The sequence below is a fragment of the Sander vitreus genome, chromosome 17, assembly GCF_031162955.1.
Source record: "Sander vitreus isolate 19-12246 chromosome 17, sanVit1, whole genome shotgun sequence".
NCBI classification, from domain to species: domain Eukaryota; kingdom Metazoa; phylum Chordata; class Actinopteri; order Perciformes; family Percidae; genus Sander; species Sander vitreus.
The window spans coordinates 24599413-24623137 of NC_135871.1; the positions used below are offsets into that span (position 1 = coordinate 24599413).

The 23725-nt window shown below is 39.8% G+C and overlaps 1 protein-coding gene across 1 annotated transcript; it reads left to right on the forward strand.

The window, feature by feature from the left end:
* The first annotated feature begins 42 nt into the window (after positions 1-42).
* On the forward strand, positions 43-5121 carry c1d (C1D nuclear receptor corepressor). Its single transcript, XM_078272834.1, has 5 exons — positions 43-133; positions 468-609; positions 1257-1323; positions 3719-3774; positions 3871-5121. The coding sequence occupies exons 2-5, from the start codon at positions 472-474 to the stop codon at positions 4075-4077; spliced, it is 468 nt and encodes a 155-aa protein (XP_078128960.1). The 5' UTR covers positions 43-133; positions 468-471; the 3' UTR covers positions 4078-5121.
* The last annotated feature ends 18604 nt before the right edge of the window (positions 5122-23725 follow it).

Sequence of the window (23725 nt, forward strand, 5' to 3'; positions counted from 1 at the left end):
ACAGTCTAAGGTTAGTAGTAGCTAACTAATTTACTCTTCCAAACTGCAGACGGCAGTAGAGTAGCTATAGAAGAAGACAAATTGTTTTTAAACGTCACTTCCTGTTGGCTAAAGCGTGTTGCGTGCTTGAAAGGTAACGTTAATCGAAGAAATATCTAACGTTAAATGTCGTCCGATTCCCTTTTCAGTTATCTTGTATTGCTGTTAACACAGTTATAATTGTTGCTTAACATGTATTATATATATGCCACTTTATTTATGTAGCTAAACGTTCCCCTGTTAGCAGCATGTGCAAGCTATCTTACTAGCTAGCTAGCTAACGATACCTACCTAGCTAGCTAGCTAGCTAACATTGGCGTTACAACTTTGAATGGGAGCTTTTTGCTATTGTGTAACGTTACTGTGTAATGAAACAATCACGTTACAGCAAAGCTTCACAACATTGTATGAATATAATTATTTTACAGGAAGATGGCAGCGGACAGCAGAACTGAGGACTACCCTCACGAGATAGACGAACAGCTCACATGTTTCGACTCCTCAGTTTCTTCTATCAAAACCATGTTGGAGAAGTTGATGTCGATGCCCAGGAATGACCTGCTCCAAAAGGTAGGCTGAAGACCTTTTTCTTTTTATTTATTTTTTACAGCGGTCATTGTCACTTGTCAAAACACTCGTTGCTTTTAGGTACACCTGTTTCTTTTTCTTCTATAACGAGTTAAAATGTCACTTGTGAAGAAAGCCTTCATCACAGACGGATTATCAGATTGACAACAAAACATACAAACATATTTGGTTGTTTTGATGTGTAAAAACCAGATTTGAACCCAATCAAAGTAACTTGCAACTGTGAGACGAAGTTCTCCCACTCAACCAAACTTCACTGCGAAATATTGTGCTCCATCCATAACTCTTATACATCCTGTCGAGGCTTGCAGTGGGTTGGAGCTTCTCCCATCTCATGTTAGAGGCAGAGGCAGGGTAGACCCCTGGACAGGTCACCAGTCTATCACAAGGCTAACGCACAATTAGGCGAACAACCATTCACACCTATACTGAGGCTGATAATTACCAGTTACTTTGAAGAATAACATTTTACATGGTAGACATGCAATCATTTCATAAAATGTAATGCTTTGGTGTACCCAGCAGTCTATTTTGCTTATTTGCTGTGGTGATTACATTTTTGCAGGTAAAGGACTTTGATTATGTGTATGCAACTGGTGCTCATTAAACTAAATCTGGTTTATTGACAGCTGGACCCTTTGGATCAAGCCAAGCTGGATCTGATGTCTGCCTACACCCTTAATTCATTATTCTGGAGTAAGTATTTTCTGGATTTACTGTGATTACTTTGTGGATTTGGGGAATATAAATTTAAGGCAGGTAGTACTATACAAAACTTACAATACTGTCATGTGAATTATGTTGACTTGATACCTGGGGGGTTTCTATACAAGAGACGCCCCATACACGTGTCTCCAGTATACAAGTAAACCAAAAAGCCAAATGCACTGCTTCTATTTGGGCACAAATGTTTATTTGTCTGTGCAAATTTGGATAATATTGGCAACCAAAAGATTTCTGAAACACAGTAAACAAGTTGAATGCTATTATGGACTTCTACCACTATTTGTTCATGTGCCACCACATAGTTATCCACTTATATATTCACACAACAATGAAAAAGCATGATTTGGTTTCGCTGGCCCTCATTTATGAAATGTGCGTACGACCTAAAACGGGCGTAGGACGGGCGTACACCGATTCCTACGCAAAGCAAGGCATTTATCAATTTGAACGTGAGCGTAGGCTGCGACAAAATCTCACGTCTGGTCTGAACTCGTGTACGCAAGTTTTCGAGTCAGTGTGGACTTGCGGTGCTGCATATAACGGGATATAAGTTTAACAGGAGAAGTCATCAGTTGATCACTTATCAGCAATGGCAGATCTGGCTCTTTTAGAAGACCTCTATGCGCCGGTACAACAGTTCACACGTACGCGCACGGGCCACGGTGGAGTGGATTGATTAAGGGCAGATGACTCTGTCTTGCATCAGCCGGGGGGGGGGGGGGCTACTATACACGGCAGAAAAAGTCTGCAACATTGTTTTAGCCTGTGGGGTTCTGCACAACATCGCGCAGGAAAACAGGGTGCCATGTATGTAGTGATGCAGCCAGATGACCCGATGCCCAGAGAGCAGTGTCCAGCACAGCCCCAACTGGGGGCTATACCAAGGTGACAGGATATTATTCATCACTTTTAAAAGGTATTCAGGGTTTCCCGCAGAAAATGTGTTAGTTAAGGTGGTAGGTTTGCCATCTGACCAGGGGGGGGGTAGTACATACTGATATTTAGTGTATAAATGTATAAATAATTAATAAATAACCAGCTTTTCAAAATAACAGTTGCAATGTGCAATTTTAAGCTCATTAAACTATTTTCAAAAAAAGGACATGTAATTTCACTGTGTGTAACTACGCTAACTAACCGTGTATTGTGAACCGCGTGTAGTGAAGACCGGTGTGTCTCAAAGACCGGGCAACAGCCGGGACGTTGAGAATCCACGCGCGAGAGGTGATGGCTATTTCCAGTCACTTCGTCATGTATTCACTTCGTTGAAACAAGAGAAGAAAACCTCACTGATGTGAAGAATAGGACAGAGAAAAATATATAAAAATGTTCTCTGCCATATGCCAACACTCCGGTAAGTCCACTCACCCCGTCTCTGCCCGGGCATGCCCCAGCTGCCGCACATTTGTTGACAAACTCCGACGCACACGCAATGGTGAAATGGCGATTTATCGCTTTAAATGTGAATAAATGAGTTACGCTCACCGCCAGCAAATGCTCTTTCCGTTGTGATTGGTGGTATCTTTACAAGTCGCCGTTACCTTGTTTCCTACAGACTGTGATGATGCGACTTTTAAACTGCAAAGTGCTGCGGGAAACCCTGGTATTGTTTTTTGTTTGGCAATGATACTCAATACAGGAAACATGGTGATGCTCAACATTTTTATTTATTCTTCAGGTTTTCGTTTCTCTTTTTAAAGTGTCGTTAAAGGATAAAATCTGGGTGAGCAGTGCTTGTATAAATTGAATAAACTTCAGCTGGAGTCCGATTTACTACGGCAGCACTGTTGGCTGCATCAGTGATCTCTTTCCATTCCACATTCTTTCTACAGCCTTTAATACCAGTTTTCAGGCTGCCAAATAGTACACACATTGTGCAAGTGAACCTGAGATATCAGGGTTTCAATCTCCACCTCTGAAAAGTGCCGCTTCTTAGCCGGATTACGTCTCGCCATGTCGTAAATTGTAGGAGAGGCCTCAAAACCCAGAATATATTGGGGCGTGATATTTAAATTACGATCGTTTCCAGCCGCTGCATTTATCAGTGTACGGCCATTCTTACACTCTGATTGGTGTGATACGAACGTTTCATGAATCACACGTGAATGGATTTCTGCGCTGGTTTCTATGTTAGGTTGATAAATGAGGGCCAGTGATTGTACATATAATTTCTTAGCAAAGATTCTGTGAGGAAATTACAGTTGTTAGATAAAAACATACAAGCTGTGTGTGTATGTGTATGTGTATATATGTATATATATATATATATAAAAATCTCTTTTATTGAAGTTGTCTTGGCTTTGAATCAGATTGTATCAGTATTCTTTTTCTGGACATGTAGTCTTACTTTTGTTCTTGATTACAGTGTACTTGGTTACACAAGGTGTAAATCCTAGAGAACATGGAATCAAACAGGAATTGGTATGTATGTTTTCTCTGCACTGTCTTTGACATGTTTACGCTTTCTCTACTTATTTGCATTTTCTTATTCCTCTGTAACCCTTCTCTGTTTTTCAGGAGCGAATAAGGACGTACATGAACAAAGTGAAAGAGATTACAGACAGGAAGAAAGCTGCCCGTCTGGATAAGGGGGCTGCTGCACGCTTTGTCAGGAATGCTCTGTACAATGCAGATGAAAAAGATTCTAGGAAAAAAGCAGCATCCAAGAAAGCGGCAGACACAAAGTCTGACACCCCGCAGTCAAAGCGTCCAAAGCAGAGCTGAAGTAGAGAAGGAGCTGTACAGTCTGGTCCTACTGCATTTTGTACCTCTTTGGGGATAACAAACATTTTGTTCACAAGGCAGCTTCTTAAGTTGGGTTGTGTTACGGCCATCAAACAAGGCTGTCAATAGCCTGTCAGATTGCAGCATTCATGTTGCTGGTTTTACCAAAACGCAAGACTGATTGCCATCTACGATACACCATCCCAGGTTTTGCTGAACATATTGTTGCTCCAGAATTTAAAGGTCCCATGGCATGAAAATTTCACGTTGAGTTTTTTTTTTTTTAACATTAATATGAGTTCCCCTATGGTCCCCCAGTGGCTAGAAATGGCGATACTTGTAAACCAAGCCCTGGGTATCCTGCTCTGCCTTTGAGAAAATAAAAGCTCAGATGGGCCGATCTGGAATCTTCCCCTTATGATGTCATAAGGAGCAAGGTTACCTCCCCTTTCTCTGCTTTGCCCGCCCAGAGAATTTGGCCCACCCATGAGAGAGAGAGAGACATCATGGCTTTCAAACGAGCAATGTGACAGTTGGTCAAGACCACACCCCAACCCTCCACCTTGCCCCCTCTCCTCCTCAATAGCTACAGACACAGAAATGGCACATACTAAGGAAAGCTCATTGTGGGACTGGCTCTAGTGGCTCTAATTCTGCACCAAGGCTGAATTTCGGGAAAGAGACTTCAGATACAGTATTAGGGGACCATAAAGGTCTATATAAAAGCATCCAAAGAACACCATGTCATGGGACCTTTTAATAGACTCGTTTCTGTAATACTTTTGTAATGTTACTTGACCATTGAGTTGTAAATCTTCTTCAGGATTCCATAACCTTGAAAAAGTATTTTTAGTAAGACAAGTGAGTAAAATCCTGGTCCGTACAGGTATTGAAATATGTAATTTAGGAATGTTTGGTTCCTTCTTTCAGATAAATGAGAATTTCTCTGTATTTTAAAAGTGATTCTATGAATCGTGTCGTTTTGAGGTGTTTTTACATACGTGCAATGTGTCAGACTTAATAAAACCTTTTTTTTGCAATGTATTGCTTTTAGGATTGACTTCTATATAAAAATACTCACCAAAACATAACAACGCTCCACCCAGTTTAAACTGATTACCAGTGGTTAATGTCTCAGCATCAAGTCTGCATGTTATTGTTTGTTCAGTGCTGTATGTGTTCCTTTAACAGTCTTCAGTGAAAAAGATATCAAATTTTAACTTTTTCTTTCATGTCCGCATGTTTCATATTACATATAAAATTAGCACCAAATATTGTTAAAAATACCAGCTCATCTCTTTATTTTTACTTGTAGAGCTGTTGTGCCAACAACTATAAGACATATAGAGAATAAATAGAAAACGTTGCTAAATATTACATTACTAGTCAAAAGTTTGGACACTTTCTCATTCAAATGAATGGAAAAGTGTGTCCAAACCTTTGACTCGTACTGTAGATATGACAGAGGTTGCCTTTATGAACTAGTTCAATTTGTGTGTATCTTACTACAAATCAAGCAGAGCATTACTTAATTTATGGTTGTAATTTAGACCGGCCCTTGTGTGGGTCAAACCTGTGACCTTTTTTTATTACAAAATGGCCTCTGTAACCATCACAAACGGTGCTGTAGCTGCATGGCTGCACAGTGTAAGCGTAGGCCGTAATGAGACTTCCTTTTATAAAAACCAATGTCACATTTGATAAAGACACCCATATTGCTTCCTTTTGGTAATTCCCTCTGGACAGCTGAGATCTTAATCTTAATGTACCCGCAACTTACTGCATCCCTCTAATCAAGCCCAGGAAACAGTGAGGCAGTGAGTTAGATTCCCAGGAATGTGTCTTTTCACTCTTTTCATCATCTTGCTTTTTTCTCATCCTCCCTGCAGCAAGCGTCCAAAAATGACATTTGTTTAGCCAAACCACCCTACTCCATTCTTTTTCCACCAAGTTGTTTCTAACTGTTCAAAGACGCGTGTCAAACCTTTCTTGATGAACAACCCCCTCTGCCTATTGGAAAAATATGGATTTTTCCACTTTTTTCCCCCCTCTGTATTGTTCGCCTTCCTATCCCCTCCTCCCCACATGTGCTCAGTATAAAGGAGTTAGGTCACTGTGCGAGCAAATTTGAACAAACAAACTCTCATGTTGAAATTGTGCACCCTAACAAGCTCCAAACCCTGGTTTGTCCCGCAAATGTTTATTTATGCTGTTTGTGAGCAGCTTGTGGTGAGGAAGTTTATATTATATATGGAGTGAAAGGCATCAGACCAAAATGACCACCTCAGGCAAGATGAAGCAGCCTTTTCAGTCTAAAAAGGATGAAGTGTGCTGCCAAGAGACTGCATTAACCTGCTTGGAGTACCAAATGAGTTCAACACATCAGGGAAAAATCACGTAATTTGAGGTTAAGTTGTCAGTAAGTAGATGCTGTAAACAGATGGGCTTCAAATACTTGTTGCCATTTGAGTGCTATATTCACAGCATGCTAAAACTCCAAGAACCTCAAAGAACTTCCCACTAGATACATTTAGGGGATCTGATAGACTAGGGTCACAGGAATAATCCAAAAATGTATGTCTCAATCCGTCCCTCTCTATAGCATTTGGTGTTTTTCTGCCCATTTGAAGTGGAAACCAAAATGTTGATTCATTCCTTAAACAAATCAGGAAGAAGTCAATGTTTTTAGGTCATGCTAATGTTCCAGTGTAGAAATGGAAAGTAATTGAAAACTCCTGGAATTTTGCAACACAACACTGTAGTTAAACAAAGAAAAGATCTCAACATTTAGAGATTCAAAGTTTGTGCTTGACCTTGCAAACACCAGAAAACAATCTCATCAAGAGGTCCATTTAGCAGATGTTCCTTAGCTTTCGATCATCTCAGCAGAGGGAGTTGTCGTAAATGTCAGAGCACTTTAAGAACTTCTAGTTCATGTTGTTTTAAATGTTGAGATTCAACGTTAAGTTATGACTACACGGGCAGAACAAAACATCAAAAGTGAAACAGCATGGCAGGATTGCAAAATGGAAAAAGTTTTGGCTTGATGAAGACCTTATATGTCGAAACGTATTAATAAAATAACTTGGGAGCTTGCATGTTTCAATGTTTGGACAGCTTTTCCTTTTTCTTTGTACCTCCTTATTTAATTATGGGGGGGGGATACATCTTATTTATAGCAGGTAAACTTGTATCTGAGTGATGTTTTATGATTTACAAACCTGAAGTGTATCACCCACTACGGAGGGAAAGACGAGTTATTATGAAGCCTACTGGAACAAGCTTTGCTTTGAATAAGTGGGTGAAATTGAGAGTGAGTGAATCACGAACATTGCAGCTTTATTCTATCTGACACACCAGGAATTCCATGCAGTCATTTGTGCCACTTTCTATTCACCTTGGCCCCGCTGACAGAGCCGCTGATTAATAATGATAACAATGTTTTCCATTTATTTAGCCCTCACCTCCCGGCGCCGGGACAAATTACTGTCTGTAAGAGTCAGCAGGTAAGACTGAAACTCAGACCACCAGGGTGTCTGACAGGAACTTGGGTTACATCCTTTTATTCTTCTTTTTAACTCTTTTTTTGTTTGTTTTTGAAGCAATGTAACTAGTCATGGTTTCTACACTGAAATTAAATTAACAATTTAAATAAACAATAAATAAGCTAAATAAATAAAGTCATTTCTCTTTTAAAAAGTAAAAAGTAAACTTACTGGGCTGCCAGGTTTAAAGGGTCAATATCGAAAGACAATATGAAAAATCAATTACAGGTTTCTAGCTTTTTGGAATCACATTCTTGAAATTATAACACCCTGTCCACTCACGGTTTCACCATTTTTTTTTACCCTTACTGTCACCTTTACAATGGTGTGACTGTCTTTATTTCCTTCTCTCAGAGTCCTAACCCTTTTTACGTCAAGTTCAGTAATTGGGATTCGTCTTGGTGATATTGTGCAGAAGCATACTGACAACTTGGAAATAGTTAAGATCAATCTGACACAGTAGTAAGATTGCGTTGCCCCATTTCTATTATTGTAATGCATCTATGTTGACTTTCTGCAGTGTGTTGCTCCTCAGTGCAGTTTAGTGACCCCCATTCACTCTGGATTTTTCAAATCCTCAACAGTTAGTCGAAGAAAGGGAAGCAGCAGTACCTGGACAACGTCATCAGAAAGAGCACAAAGCTCTAATGCACCTTTATAATGTCTTCATTGCTCTCTCCCTTTCACTCTCTACTGCTCTCTCCCCCACTACTGTACCCCAGTGGGGTTTGGCAGTATAAGAAAATGACGCCATGCTGAAAACATGCACAGAGCGGGGCCTTGAACCCTCCTCGCTAAACACATCACATCATCATCACACTTTATCGAGTTTCAATCCTTACATTACCTTACTCCTTCTGCCAGTGTGTTTAATCTACAGAGAAGAAAAAAAACTGCACAGAAATACTCCTCACTCAATGAGTTAGGGTTGGCCTGCCATCTGTCATGCTTAAATGAACTATTAGGAATGAAAACACAAAATCATTTTCGAGATCCAAGCTTGGGCGTGGTGGAGGGTTACAGGTTCAAATGTAGGGAGAAGCTGAGAGAATCTCTGTGAGTAAATCCTTTCTCTCAAAGTCAAGTCAAAGTTGCACTGGTGATTGTGTGGCTGTACTGATGAGATGTGTGTAATTATATTTCAATTACCTTTTCATGGATACACAAAGTTTAAAAAATAAAACATCCACATTAAACACAGATTATTCATCTTCTTTCTCCCATGTGCAGACCAGCTTTATGATGATGTCACTCCAACTCTGCGGCCATTTGAAGGCCTCATCTATTATTGTGGCCTGGTGTTTACCTCTGGTGTGGACCTCACTTTAAGCAGTCCATATGGCTGCAATGTGAAATCAGGGCTTTTCCCCTTTAAACCATGGGCTTCCGATGCATAAAGCCGCAGGATAACTGCTCAGCCATCAAAGAGCTGAACGCAAAACCATCTCTGAGCCCTCTACACACAAGCACACGTGCACATGTACACAGTCACACACACAGAGGGAGTTAGGCAGCTGCAAGCACACTGAAAGTAGAAAAAACATTCACCGTAACACATGTTGAGGGACATACAAGGAAACAGAGAAAATGGCTTACACATGCATCTACGCACACTCAAGAGCTCACTGGAGGTGTGTAATGGATTGGATCCCCCTCATAATTCCTGGGACAGCGTTGTCTTTGAGGTCCGTATAGAGGCGGATGAGACCACAGCTGTTTGGACATAAATTTTCAGAGGAATGCCTTAAGTCCGAGCCCTCAGCATAAAGAGCATGACTGAAAATTCCTCTCGAAATGACAAATGATCGCCCTAAGGACTGTGTGTGTGTGTGTGTGTGTGTGTGTGTGTGTGTGTGAAAAGGGTTTGTCATGCAGGCAAGGTCATCGAATGCGTGTTTCTGTTTCTGTGTATTTTTTGTATAATGCACGAGTGTGTGCATATATCATATATATGACATGTATGTATGCATACCTTTGCAGGATGAGCTGTGTGTACAGTATGTGTGTGTGTATATATGTGTGTTGCAGCAGGTTGAGGAGAAGTAGGAAATGGCGTGCAGACAGGAATTGGTCTCCTCTGTTGGATCAGGAAGACTCAACAGCTGGGGAAGGAGAGGAGGGCAGCTTGCCAGGTCTCATAAAAAAAGTCTGAATCTCAATTTTCTCTCTATACAGTAGCTAACGCTGGAGTCATGTTATTATACAAGTGTGCAGGTTTATAGGAATGTTTTGGATAGATTAGGTTGCATATGCAGCTTGTAGAATGTGATATTGTTTTGCCAACGAAGCAAAGTCTCAATTTTATGTCTTCCTGGATCGTGTGTCTTCATTGGCAGACAGTGCAGGGCTACATGGATATTAATGTGGTTTAATGACCATGTATTTACAGTGTAAATGTAAGCATTTTAAGCTATTATGAGTGTTTTACACCAGGTAAAACACCCTTTCTCATTCATCCCAGAACAATATAGTTGAATTGTCAGAATGAATACTGTCTTCACTTGTTCTATTATCACTTTATTTCACAATAAAAAAAATTAAAAATCATGAATGTCATCAATGAATAGCATAGTGTGTGGGGCTTTCATGGATACATCTCCTCATGAACGGAGGGTTAGTGGTTGATCTGAATGAAATAGCATTTTCAATCATTGGAGAAATATTCACATGCTTGTCCAAATTGCAAATCTAATTCAGTGCAGTTTACGGGGATCCTGGGAAAACAAACAAAACAAGCTCATGGACATCATCTCCTGTTTCTCCTCAGTTTTCCTCATAAGAGACACACCTGCTTGGAATGGACAACCAGAGTGCCTCCTCTCATGCCACACACCTAGTTTCCTTTCTCCCTCGATATGATAATGGGGTTTATAGCACATCAATAACCCCTCTCATCCCTCTTCCCTCTTACATTCAGAGCCAGGTTTACAGCTAGTGTGGGGCGGAAGGCTGTAGGCCTTGATGTGAGAGCCTGGGGCTAACGGTAGCGCTGGGTACTGTAAAGTGATGAAGGGCCTCCGCTTTTACGATGATGTGAATGATGTAGCCTGAGAGAGTAAAAGAGCTTGTGAGAGCAGCAGTGTGTCCATTTACTGTACATGACTGAACTGCAAGGGAACTAGAAAGATTATATGTTCTGCTACTAAATAGTTACATCCTCTTTAAGAATATTTGCAGATGCTATAATCCCAAATGATGTACAGCAACGACGTTGACTAAAGTTGAGAATTAGAAACATTAAAAGGAGCCAATAATAAGGAATTCAGCAAAACACCAGTGTTAATTACTGTAATTGAACTTGTGTTCAAAATAATCAATCCCATGCCTGTTTTATAGAATTCCACATCCATCAGACTAAGAGGTAATCAAACAATTGAGCAGACTTTATTGCTTCACCTATCAGTAAACAAGAGTCATCTTCAGTCACTGAAAAGGGGGCGAAAGCTGCAAAAAAATAGGCACAGATGTAAGTGGGACAACATCAGTGTTCTTCCTGTGTTCAGATTTAAGGATATTTTGTATTTTTTTTGGTCAAACAATCCCATTAAAAGACCTAAACCAACTTAATTAACCCTTGTTATATGCTGTGTAGCCCAAACCTGATATAACGTACTCCTCTGCGCCATAGAGCTCCATTGTTGTCCAAAACCGATTAAAAACACATCAGTGAGCCACACTGTTCCTCTGGGTGACATGTCCCTTCATTGCCATGAACATGCAGTGCAGTTTATTTTGAGTCATACCCTCACACACTTCCTGCTGTCATACATACTTGCTCGTGCATCCACAGCTGAAAATAGTCCCCAACAAACTGTTCAGACTGTTTGAGTAATGTTTGCTAAAACCTAAAGTGCCTAGCTGTTTCAGGAAATCATTTAGCCTTAAAAAAGAATTATATATTGGTTGTCTATTCTTAAATATGTATGTCTTCAGTAGCCGTGAAAAGGCAATAGACAGGCTGGGGAAGTCGGAAACTATTTAGAGACATTTCTTTCGGTCTTTTTTATCAGATCTGTTGATAGAAAAAAAAAAGAAAATATCACAAATATTATCCTTTAAAATGTATATAACAAAATACCATGTATGGTCAATCTATGGCAGTTAATCAAAGCTGAATGTCTTATTAGAACTGGAGAAAATATTAGTTTGGAAGTGAAAAATATACAGCAATATCACTGGAATAACATGCATCACACAATTTAATTTAGTGGCTTATCTCTTTGTCTTCACTCTCTGTGATTAGCAAAGAGCCAATAAGGTAAAGCACTCAGAGACAATAGGGTTCTGCATTATTTCATTTCTATGCAGACCACTTCACATGAAATAGTGTCCCTAATACTGTTTTTTTGGTTTTAAATTTCTACAGGACTTTTAAATGGCTTGGGAGTAGGAGACAGGGCTCTTTATTCAGCCTTAAGTGTAACAGCATAAGGAGGTTCGAAGAATGATCAAAAGTTCCTCCTAGCAGCCAGAGGGGGGCAGTCCAACACCGCTGTACAGGCCTTTTTCTCTTTTCAGGCTTGAGTGGCAAACTGAGGTTTGCTTTTCCTCCTACCGCAGAGCAGATTGGAGAAGATTAGCCCTCGCTTGGCCGGTAATCACCCTTATCACACGAGAAAACGACAACAATACAGGGAGTTTAATGACAGAAGTAATTGTTGTGGATGTCCCACGTTATGCTGCGGTGGTGTGATGAATGACAACCGCAATGCACCGTGCTGTGAGGAGATTTGCTGCATGCTTGTAATTTAAACCCATTTGTTATGGTTGCAACTTCCGTCTAGGGTTGTTTAGCTGAGGGCACAAGAAGAGTTTTTTTCTGAATGAAAAAAAAAAGTTTTCATTGTTGATTACAAATGAAAGTGATAGGCTATTTTGTGGATGTGTGTGAAAGTAGACAGCATGTGTTGTGCCCCTTTCTCTGCTTATCTTTCTAAACAGATGGACAGTTATTTTCACACACATACATAAAGTATGGATTTAAACTAAAAGAACCAATAGTTCATAAAGATGTGTACGCATAAATATTCATGTTGGACTTTCATTTTTCTAGTTATCTATACATAAAACACAGTAAGTGCATTTTGGCTTTTGTATCCATTGACTACACTCCACCCTAAATTGTCTTTTCATAACTGTAAATCTGCATGAAAAGTACAATCAAAATGTATTGAGTAGAAACTGAAAACTTGAATGACAGTTGATATAAGACTTGCAATAGAAGTTGCTGGTATTATTAACCGCATAAATCCCCCAACAAAAAATCTGGATGTTCTACGTTCCGCTTGTTGCAGGCAGTACGGGCTAATCATGATCTAATACACAGGCACTGCATGCTTGGATTGACATCAATTGGCTGTTTTTTCTGTGCATGTGGCTGTGTGCATACCCATATAATTGTGAGTGCATTTGTGTGTGTGTGTGTGTGTGTGTGTGTGTGTGTGTGTGTGTGTGTGTGCCTGTGCGTGAACTGTTTGTGAATGTATCTGCATGGGTGTGTTTGAATGTGTGTTTTCTCCAGAGTGCCTTTGCTCATGTAGGGGTGTGTGTGTGTGTGTGTGTGTGTGTGTGTGTGTGTGAGGCAGAGATTACAGTGCTCTTTAGTGAAACTTTGGAATGCTTCATACTGAGACAGCTGCAGACAGTCTAGACTGTCATTCTCGCGTCACTTTATCGCTTCGGGCCTAAAAGACAAATAAAGAGAAGCACCCAGATATGCGGCCTCATCTGATAAGAGAGGTGGTATGAGGATCTATTGATGACTTCTTCTTCAAACTAGCAAGAAAAGGCAGCTCTGGTGTCTGATACAGCAAGCACTGTCAAAGAGTTCTTGGGTAGGCGATGACTACAGAGCATGAGCTGTCCAGCTTCTATAGTGTATAAGTAACATGTGTTAACGTATATGTTGGTGTCGTAGAAAGAAAGCTCAGAGAGGGTCTTTACACAAAGGCCTACATTCACTGTTTTAAGCCTATTTTGACATAAAATGTAAACTCTTAACGTCTGTGTTTTCATTTTTCTCATAAAAAAGTGTCCCTGTTGTGAAGCGCAAGCGGGAAATCTTAAAAAAATACGATAAAAAAGAATTATTTAATTTGACCGTTGAAAGCTGTGAGAAGCTTTCCAAATCAGCCAGAGTAGGAAATGCCAGTCCTAATGTCAGAGGGCTGCTCTGTCCTATTATGGCAAATCGAAGCAGAATGTGTCATTAGCTAATCGAGGGCTAGTCTCTCCTCCTTTCAAAACAGCAGACAGAGGGCAGCCTCTGTCCCTGGCGCTCTACCCTTCAAAGGCCCCCATTATACTTCAATGGAGGGTAAACAGCAGCTCCCAAAAATGACGGTCTCCAAAGTTTAAAGCAACATCGTTTATCACCCCTGCCAGCCACTGCAGGTGTGACCCCATTCCCACAGCCTCATCGACAGCCTGGGCCAAGGGGAAAGTATGCCTGTGTATGTGCATGCATGTTTGTTCACGTGCACGACATTCAAACAGTACACCTATAACAGCAACAAAATACTCAAACAATACTTTGTCTCTGAGATTCTATTGAACATACCAACTCAAATCTTTGTCAAATGCAAACATTAACTAGTCTCACGACTCCACTAATGTGTGCAATAACACGCTTTACTTAATCAATTCCAATGAAGGTAATGTGGCTGAAAACCAATGTGGAAGAAGGCATTGTATACTGGAGAAGATCTGTAGGATTTGATGGACTTTCATTGAAACTCCTACTTTTCTGCACCTTGCTTTGTGTGTGTTTTCAAAGTGAGGATATGCTAAAAGAGGGTAGCACACTGCTTTAACCTTTTAACATATGATGGAGACATTTAGCTCACTTAATGAGTAGAACTACAGATGGCATCTGAATTATTTTTGTTGACCATATAATATTTTAGTGGGTTTTGGATGCTCAACAACTATTAAATGTCAATGACGTTTGACGTCGGTTTGCATTGAGGGTTTGGCAGATATCTATGCCAAATTGAAATAGATTCTTTGCCAGTGACCTCAGTTTCCACCGATTCCTACAGCATGTCTGTACTTTCGCCTTTTTGGTTGACATTTTAATTTAGTGTCCCACAGTGTCGTGGGTGCATGCATTTTTTATTTTGGATTGCTAAAGTGAAAGCAAGAACTTTCACCCTGGCAGCATGAGCAACATACAGGACACAATGCATTATTTTACAGATCAGCATGTTTTTCAGCAGTATTTTCTACCTTTAATAAATGTGCTAAATAAAGGTTTAACGACAGTCATGATCCTCAGTGACTGCTTGTTATGTCAGTCTGACTGAACTCCTCTGCTACCTTTCTTAGAAGGATTCAAAGTTGGCCAAAGTTCTTTAACACAAGGTTTTATAAAGGCCAGTTTACAGATGATTACTGTGACTGTGAAGATTATCAGAAGGATGTGACACAGACACACCTTAGTGTCTCTAGTCTCTCAGCTACTGAGACGACTGACGTTGGAGATATCCATGTAGGGTTGCTTTTAATGTGACATGTTTCTGTGTGTGTGTGTGTGTGTGTGTGTGTGTGTGTGTGTGTGTGTGTGACAGAGAGAGAGTGAAAGAGAATGTGTGCGTGTGTTCAACAATTTATTGAAAGTCAACTAAGCATGCATGGTCTACTCTATAAACATCAACACCACATTTACACAGTTTCATGCATTCACACCTGGGACCATCTCCGCACAGTCTTGTACTGTCAGGGTCAGGCACAAGTAGCTCTACAGGAGCAGTTGGTCTGGAGCCACCTGGCTTTCACAGACATTGTTTTATTGGGTAAATACTGTATAATCCATGCATGTCTGCCATCATTTAGCCCAAAAATAACTGTGATAACTTGGCTGTAACGTGTGTCTCTCATTGTGTAACTTGTAAGTTTACTGTATATTTATACCCGATATTTATCTTTTTAAAAGGGGCTGTATTCGATATTCAGGAAAAAAAAGTTCCCCCGTTCCCATACTCGTCAAATATCAATGCTTTGTCACGGGCCTCGGTGTCTGATACTGACGCACAAGGCACTCACATGCACTAACATGTACAATGTACACACGGACGGACCGGCTATCAAAACAAAAATCAGAGAAGCTCAGATTACAACACACACAGAGGGAGTGTGACTTCATTCTCTCCTCAGGATGCCATTTACTCCACTGTATCTTTACATAGCAAATATTTGTTTACTGCTATATTATGTTCTGAATATCGTATACAGCCTGTATAACCAACTTAAACAATTTCTTTGCAGCTTTTTTTTTCAACCAGCCACAAATCTGAAACTCAACAACATTTGTCTTGGAAATGATTTTCTTAAGGGCAATTTTTCAGCAGCTGTTGGCAGTGTTACTCATTCACCTTCCATACCCACATTTTCCCAGATGGTTCAAGGATTGAACCAATGACCCTTCAGTCACAGTGCCTCTTCTGTACCATCTAAAATGTGTCGGATGTGTGTGTGTGTGTGTGTGTGTTTGGTTGAGCCAGCTGACTACAGCTGCGCTCCCAAGTGTGTGTAAGTGACTGTGTCTTTATCTACGTTGTGTGCTTTATCAAATGCATGTCCTCAGTTGAGTTGAATTAACAGAGGCCATGTGAACGGATCCCATCAGGGTCAAGGTGATCGATGCGTCTGACCAGTTGAAAAATCAATGAGATTGGCTCACACAGAGCAGACCGACCACTGGTCAAACACAGCCACTATTGATTGACATGTTTACAGCGGAAGTGTGTTTAACAGTGGAGTTCATGTGTTGAACACACATTGGGTACTGATACAGACAGAAACGCGGTACTCCAAGTGAAAAAAGACACTGCTAGAACAGTATACCTTTTTTTTTTTTTTTGCAGATTTAAGTTCTGCAGATCAAATTTTCAAATTCAAAACATTTTTTTAAATTGCAAGTCAATAAAACCTGAAAACATTTGATGTTGATAATGATGAATAGTTAGTTATCTGAATGAATAGGTTCCACTATTTTGTCATTGCATTCATTCAATACATTCAGTATTAATACAGCGTCCATATGCCTTGCCATTTAGTCATCCAGCACTCACCATGGCCGCTGTTCTGATCCTTTCTAGAATTCACAAACCTTCCAGGAAAGAAAAGGCCAATGATGCAAAAAATGGGGCCACTTTTCATCATTTTAATTTGCTTCTCAGATCAAAACTAAGCTGCAGCAAAAACACCTAAACTCTCATCTATTCTTCATGCAGGCCCTGGGCATTGGCGTAGAGACACAGAAAATAAGGTAGGATGGGAGAGAGAGGCTATGGAGGTGATTCTGGAAGGGGGAGAGACAGGGAGAGGAAGGGAGACAGACTAGGGAGTAGATTAAGTAGCCTTGAAAAGGCTGGCTTCCCCACATACATATAAACCCCCTGTGAAAACACAAGCTAATTATTAAGAAAACAAAGGGGGAACCGCAGCGACGTGCCAACGCACACAGATCCCCGGCAGAGTAATTGTGCGTGAGCTATTTGGGCTGAAAACAGCGCGATTTGGTGCTCTTCCTCAGCACAGCCAAGCAGAATGAACAACATCTGTTCCCTGGGATGGGGTTTGAAAACAAGCACAAGGAATGATTCTTTTTTTTTTTTTTACTGCAATTCAATGGTGTCTGACGAAAGACAATAGTTTTTGGATTTCTTTTATTCAGTCACTTCGAAACAACGAGTCCAAGTATTTTGTAGGTTTTTGTTTCCCTTTGCTACGTGAGCATGCTAATGCTAATGTAACCAGAGGTCATTAGCAAAAAACAGTTGTTCTGCTATAAAGGGATTCCATCATCAACATGAAGGGCCAGAGCTCATAAAAGCTTGGCTTCATAATAATGCTATCACTCCCAATGAGGCTCGGAACTTGGACAGCGTTAGCAGGGGGTGAAAAAAAACAACTTAGTGTTTTTGAATAGGCCCTGAATGTTTCTGTATTGCCTTCTTTCATGCATGATTAAGTTATACAATCTAAGAGGCTTTTTGCGCGTCCCCTGTGCTTTTCAAATCTTTTCACAGTATCAAAATGATCTCTGTCCTACACAGTTGAGCATATTACTTCCCAATCTCACTCTGCATTTTAAGCGGTGAGGGAAGTGTCACTGGGAATTTGATAATACTCAGCAGCGCAGTGGATGCCTTGGTGGAGAGCCATGTTTTGAATTGCCTCTGAAGCTGCAGCATTAACCTTAGCAAGACGCCAAAAGCATGGTTCCATTTGATTTCTGACGGAGTCAAAACAATTGATGTCAGCTCATGAGAAATGGTGGTAATAGCCGCTCAAAGAGTCATTGTTTTTATAATGTGACCGGGCTTACTTGAGTTAGCATGCGGTGAGCTGGGGGCGTAAAATTAGCTTTGGTGGTGTTTGTGAAGTGTCTGGTCTTTCTTGTTTTTACTGTACATCTCTTGTTTTTATCTTTCATTGTGTCTTTCTCTGTGAGGCACTTTGCGGCTTTTAGCAAAGGTTGGCCACACTTTGCTAAAAGCCCTTTTAAAGGAATTTTGACTTGACAGTGATTGATGATGACAGAAGGTTGTAATACTGTATTGGGGGGTCATCGGTGGGCGTCTTGGGGGAGGTTTCAAATGACAATTGTCTTAGTGTGGCTGTCTCCCTCTCTCTCTCCACACCAGTTAACTCCTCACTGTGTGCTCTAATGGAAACAATGCCAGACTGCTAAGTTGTGTGTGTGTGTGTGTGTGTGTGTTCATTGTACACCTGTGCGTGTTGGAAAGAGAGCTGCTTAGCACGCTGCTGCTGATGAAGAACTATGTTCTGTGTTCTCAGAGACCTGCAATCACCAGAAACACCACATTCCTCCTAAACATGCTCTGTCACAAGTCACGTGCACGTGCATACACACTATGTGCACACACACACACACACACACACACACATGCATACACACACACATGCACGCACGCACGCACGCACGCACGCACGCCCGCATGCACACACACTTTAATAACCATACACATTTTTCCATTTATACACACATACGTACACACCCACAAACACTTTTAAACACATTCTGGCCCTGTATAACTCTGATTATATGAGCTATGGCAACAATTAGATATAATAGCCAAAGATAATAACAGCAATTTTTATACTTACGGGAATGATTAAACGCCAGCAAAATATGCAGTGAATTATGTTTTAAGTAGCATGTGGCGGTTTGTTTGTGTGTTTTATTCAAGCATGTGTTTTCTTTATCGTCTCAAGTGTCAGTCAAAGACACAAAGTCTGCCAGTTTCTCTCAGCTTTATGGACAAATAAAAGTAGTTTTAGACTAACTTTAGCTAATTATGTGTAGATCATAATGCCACCCAATTACAATGCAGATTGCATTGATGCTCTAAAACTTTATAGAGCAATATTGTAACGTTGTCAAGTCGATTTAGTTCCAAATTAATTTTTTGCACTTTTCATCAAACAAGCAAACAGATTTGCAATAAAATGCAATTCACGTAAAGCCAGATAAATGAAACCAAATTACAATCACTAATTGCTTATTTTAAGATAATCTTCATCTTTAAACAGACAAGAAACACACAGTATTTCCCCTTTATCAATGAATACAGGGTCTGTTATGTTGGTCATGCAACTGGCCACACCTGCTAAAAGAAAGAAATAAGTAATGAATAATCATCATAACTTATCAGACACATACACTATCCATGGTCACATTGAATCAGAATAGGAATTTACTGCATATAAATGTTTTGATTCTGTGCCTTCCTAAAAGAAAAGTTTAGACCTATGTACATGAATTGAAATAGTTATTTTAACCAAAAAATCACTAAACAGCTTCTTATGTATGAACAATGGCGGTTTAAAGCAGTCTAAATCTGCTCAAATTAAAAGGGAGAACTTTGTTTTCTGCCTTTTTTGGTTTATTTTATTAATTGAATATTCAGATTCAAACCAGAATCAATATAGAGAACTGGAACTGGAGTAAGAAAATCTGAAACAAGAAGATCTAGACCGTATCTAATTCTACCAGATGGTCCATATTTTTAGGTATGGTCATAGTTTATGGTAGTTGGGAATGAGGCGCTACTTACAGGAGGTGGACGCTCAAAGTGTGTTAACCTAACCCCAACACACTCCAAGACCAGCAGCAGAATAGTGGGGTAATAATTTATGGATGAGGGTGTGCGACCACCCAAAGACAGGGGCCCCCTCACAGCTGCTTACCATGGAACACACACACACACACACACACACACACACACACACACACACACACGAATATGCACCTGTGCTTATTGACATACATACGAACATGCAAGAATTATAAAGTAATGTAGTAAAATATTAGGTTATATGGCAACGTGCAAGTATTTACATGTACTGTTTACCTGAAATGTGTTGTGTGATGCCTTTTTGCTCACCGTGGCACCCATCTTCCAACACTGACTAGCTGAAGAATGTGAGGTGAACCTTTTCTCACCAAGGACATTTTGACTTGTCATAGGAGGAAAGGAGGAAGGAGGAAGTGTAAATGATTATCATTAATTAGTGCCTTGTTCCATTTTCAGTGTCCAAATAAAGCATGCCATTGAGCTGAACATTGAGCCATTGAACTAATAAACCTATTATTGCTATTAGTTACACCTGTTCCTTACCTGCTATGAATGTCAAATGCAAAATGTCTGCTGTGAAATGGGCCTATTGGGAATCTCTAGGAATTGCATGAATTTCTTTGTTCAAAGAAATTACAGGCTTTAGAAAATGTAGTTCTGTAAGCAACAATGAGTCTTTATTGACCTGCTGAATAGTATTATAAATCTCCATTAAAATGATTTTAAAGAATACATGCCTTGTCTAACATGGTGCTGAGCTGGGAGTTTAATACCCAGCTTAAGCTATTTGTATTTCAGTTCAAACATTTTGTTAAATGTAGGGCTACTTGTGTTTGGAAAAAAATAATGTTATCCATACTTGTAAAAGTAGTACCCAGCTAACTCCGACAGCCTACTTTCCACAGCAGAGACTCCAAAAGTATGCTTGAATAGGCTTGTACACAGATGTGCTTATGCTCACATTTCACCCTGGCACACACAGTACAGAGGTACAACCAAAGGTACGTTTCTGATCACTGAACCTGCTTTGGAAAAGATAGCTCTGCTGGCCCATGAAAAAAGGTTCATCTCTGTATTGTGGAATCCAATCGCTCCTCCAGTGATAGAATCCCCAGACAGTTCACCTGCTTCTATTCATGCTGGTAGGTTCTTGTAGGGATCATATCTGCTGGGAGAGGGACGGGGATTAACTTTTCCAAAAGAAAAGACAGGGACTGGAAGCTTAGATGACTCTTTTCTTGAAAACCAACTCGTTTTGGCTCCAGGCACCCTTCTCATCCTCTTATCCTCTTCTTCTTTATCGTTCCCATCTTCTGTCCTCAGACTGCATTGAGGGAGAGTGGTAAAAAAAACACAAATGTAATTGGAGTGATTTTGTGTCTATGCAGGTGTGTCAGGGAGCACATGTTGCCTGTGTGTGGTGTATGTGTGCCACTTTTACTTACTTACTGCATGAGTTTAAATATGTCTGTGTCCAGTTTCAATTATGTTCACCTCAAAGTTTTGTGGCTAATTTATTAATGATTTTGTGAATTACAATTAAGCATGATTTGTGAATTAAAGTTAAGCATGTTTTACATCTATGTCTGCCATTTATGCTTGTTGGTACACATGTGCCTATATAAATATCACTACATGTAAGTTTCAGCAGTGGCATGTGTATGTCTACATCTCTACGTGTGTGTATATGTGTACAAGCACTTCTTGTATGTCTGTGTTCCAGGTCTAAGGCTTCTTTTATCCTTTAAGAGCCTGGTGAGATAGGAGCTGTAATATATGCCAGTGCTGTATTCTGTGAAAGGTCACTGGGGAGGTGGAGGTGCAGGGGAGGGCAGGCCCGTTGTTCCCTCTGGGCCAGAATTCACTCTATAAAGCATGTCTACTCCTCTTTTACAAATCCACCAAGACTGTAGCGCCTCTACGCCTGAGGTGGCACACCAGGGGAAACGTGTCAGTGCTCTGTAGTGTTGTTGGAACTGGGTTACAAGGTGATGGATCAGAGCAATAGGTTTGTGTGCTGTGGGGTTTGTTTAGTTTTTGAGTTCACCCCTCCTTCCCTCTCTTTGGATTTCACTGTTGCTATCGTTTTACAATATCAATAACTTCTGTGTGATTGTTCTTTATTGGCAGGAATGGTAGCCTTTGTGCTATATATATATATATATATATATATATATATATATATATATATATATATATATATATATATATATATATATATATGTGCAAATATGCCTTTACCATTGCACCTGCCGGAAAATCTAAACATCAGTAGATTTGTTTCTTCTTTTTTCTGTCCCTTTTCTCTCTCTCTCGCTTTCTCAATTTTAACTGTAAAACGGTTTGTTTGTTACATTCTGAACACTCTTCTCCTTAGTTCCACAAAGCACACCGATAATTTAGCCTACAGTTAATTAGGGTGGCCTTATACCTTTTAGTTTATGTAAAATTATCTTTTGCACTGAATCAAATGTTTTATGGTCACGATATATCTTGTAGCTGGTTGGCTTGGTGACTATAACACTTTTGATTCAGTGTAAACAAAACTGTATACATAAACGATAGGGGATAGACAATGATAGCAACTCGCTACCTGTTCGTGGGTGCTGTAAATATTTCCATAGTAACAACGAGCTCCACCAATCAGAGACACCGCTGTTACTCTTTGGATTCTGGGTAGTGTAGTACTTCTCCTTGATGTCGCGAATAAAACACGTTTTTCTAAACTGTTAATTTAAACTGAAACAAGGGTACGTTGAACACCCTGCTGTGTGCGCAAGTGCTCTGCCTTTTTATTACCACGAGTTTACGTCGCTACTGATTAGGTATAAACCATATAAATCATCTGGGTGAGTATGTTGCTAACAAATTGGATAAATACAGTGAACACACATAGTGACAAAAAGTCAATTTCAATTGAAAAATTAAAACTGCAAATACTTTAATATCTAAGACAACTTTACGCAAACTTGACTAACTTGACGATGAATGTTTGCAAATCCACGTTAGCTTGACTATTAACATAACGTAACTGCTAGCAGTTATGCAAGTAACAAGTAACAGGGGAAAGTTCGTGCTCCATAGTACATGTGTATCATTTCCAAGTTATTTTATTTTAACATTACTGTATTTGACTTCTGTAAGCTGCATTTATTTTCAAAGCTGCTAGTTTAAGTTTTTTTGTAACAAAATGTTTTTTGTTATAACAACACCTGTTTTTTTTTACAGAAAATTTTGTATTTTCAGCAGCAATTTTAGCTTAAGCAATTATAGGCATAATTTATACTTTAATTCTAGTTTGCTAAAATAAGTTTTCATGAAAAGTGTTAGTCTAAGCTTGGTGAACAATATCGTTGTGTGTGGATGGGTTTGTTTTTGCAGTTGTGTGTGAGAAAATGTGGTTGTGTGTATGTGAATAAAGCTGTTTATGTATATATGTATGTCCATAAGTATATGAGCTATGAGCATGCATACTTTTGTATTTTCCCACACACTTAATGTGACTAATCGCAATACAATTACAAAGTTTCAAGCTTAGCTTATCTTGACCCTTCTCTTTCACTCATCATATAGGAGGGAGTTTATTTTCTCTTCGCTGTGCTCCGATTAGTGCTCATTTATCCATGGTGAAGAGAGGTTGTGGCTGTTTTGAGGAGTGTAATATTTCGGACTCTTTGACCTCTAACTGATTCCAGCAAAACGCTGGTGGATCATGTGTACCGACCGTCAAAATGGCAGATGGAAAATGCATGTTAATAACATGAAAACATGGTTGACAACACCATGTGCTTGTTTATGAATATGGGTTTGCATGCGTTGAAATATGAGTGTTTGTGTCTGAATGCGAGGATACATATTTATATGTGCAGAGTACATGGGTTTATGAGTTGGCACATGGTGAGTGTTCTGTCAAAACTTTGTAGAACTTCCAGATTTTCCTCATCAAAGCTCATGTACAATATGTTTTACATTACACAATTTGTTTTCAATGTTTTGACT

Bases quoted from the DNA above. Each gene is read 5' to 3' on its own strand.
- c1d (XM_078272834.1), top strand. From the start codon at position 472: ATGGCAGCGGACAGCAGAACTGAGGACTACCCTCACGAGATAGACGAA. The intron at 1,324-3,718 runs GTAAGTATTTTC...TCTTGATTACAG, and splicing joins CCTTAATTCATTATTCTGGA to TGTACTTGGTTACACAAGGT. The intron at 3,775-3,870 runs GTATGTATGTTT...TCTGTTTTTCAG, and splicing joins ATGGAATCAAACAGGAATTG to GAGCGAATAAGGACGTACAT.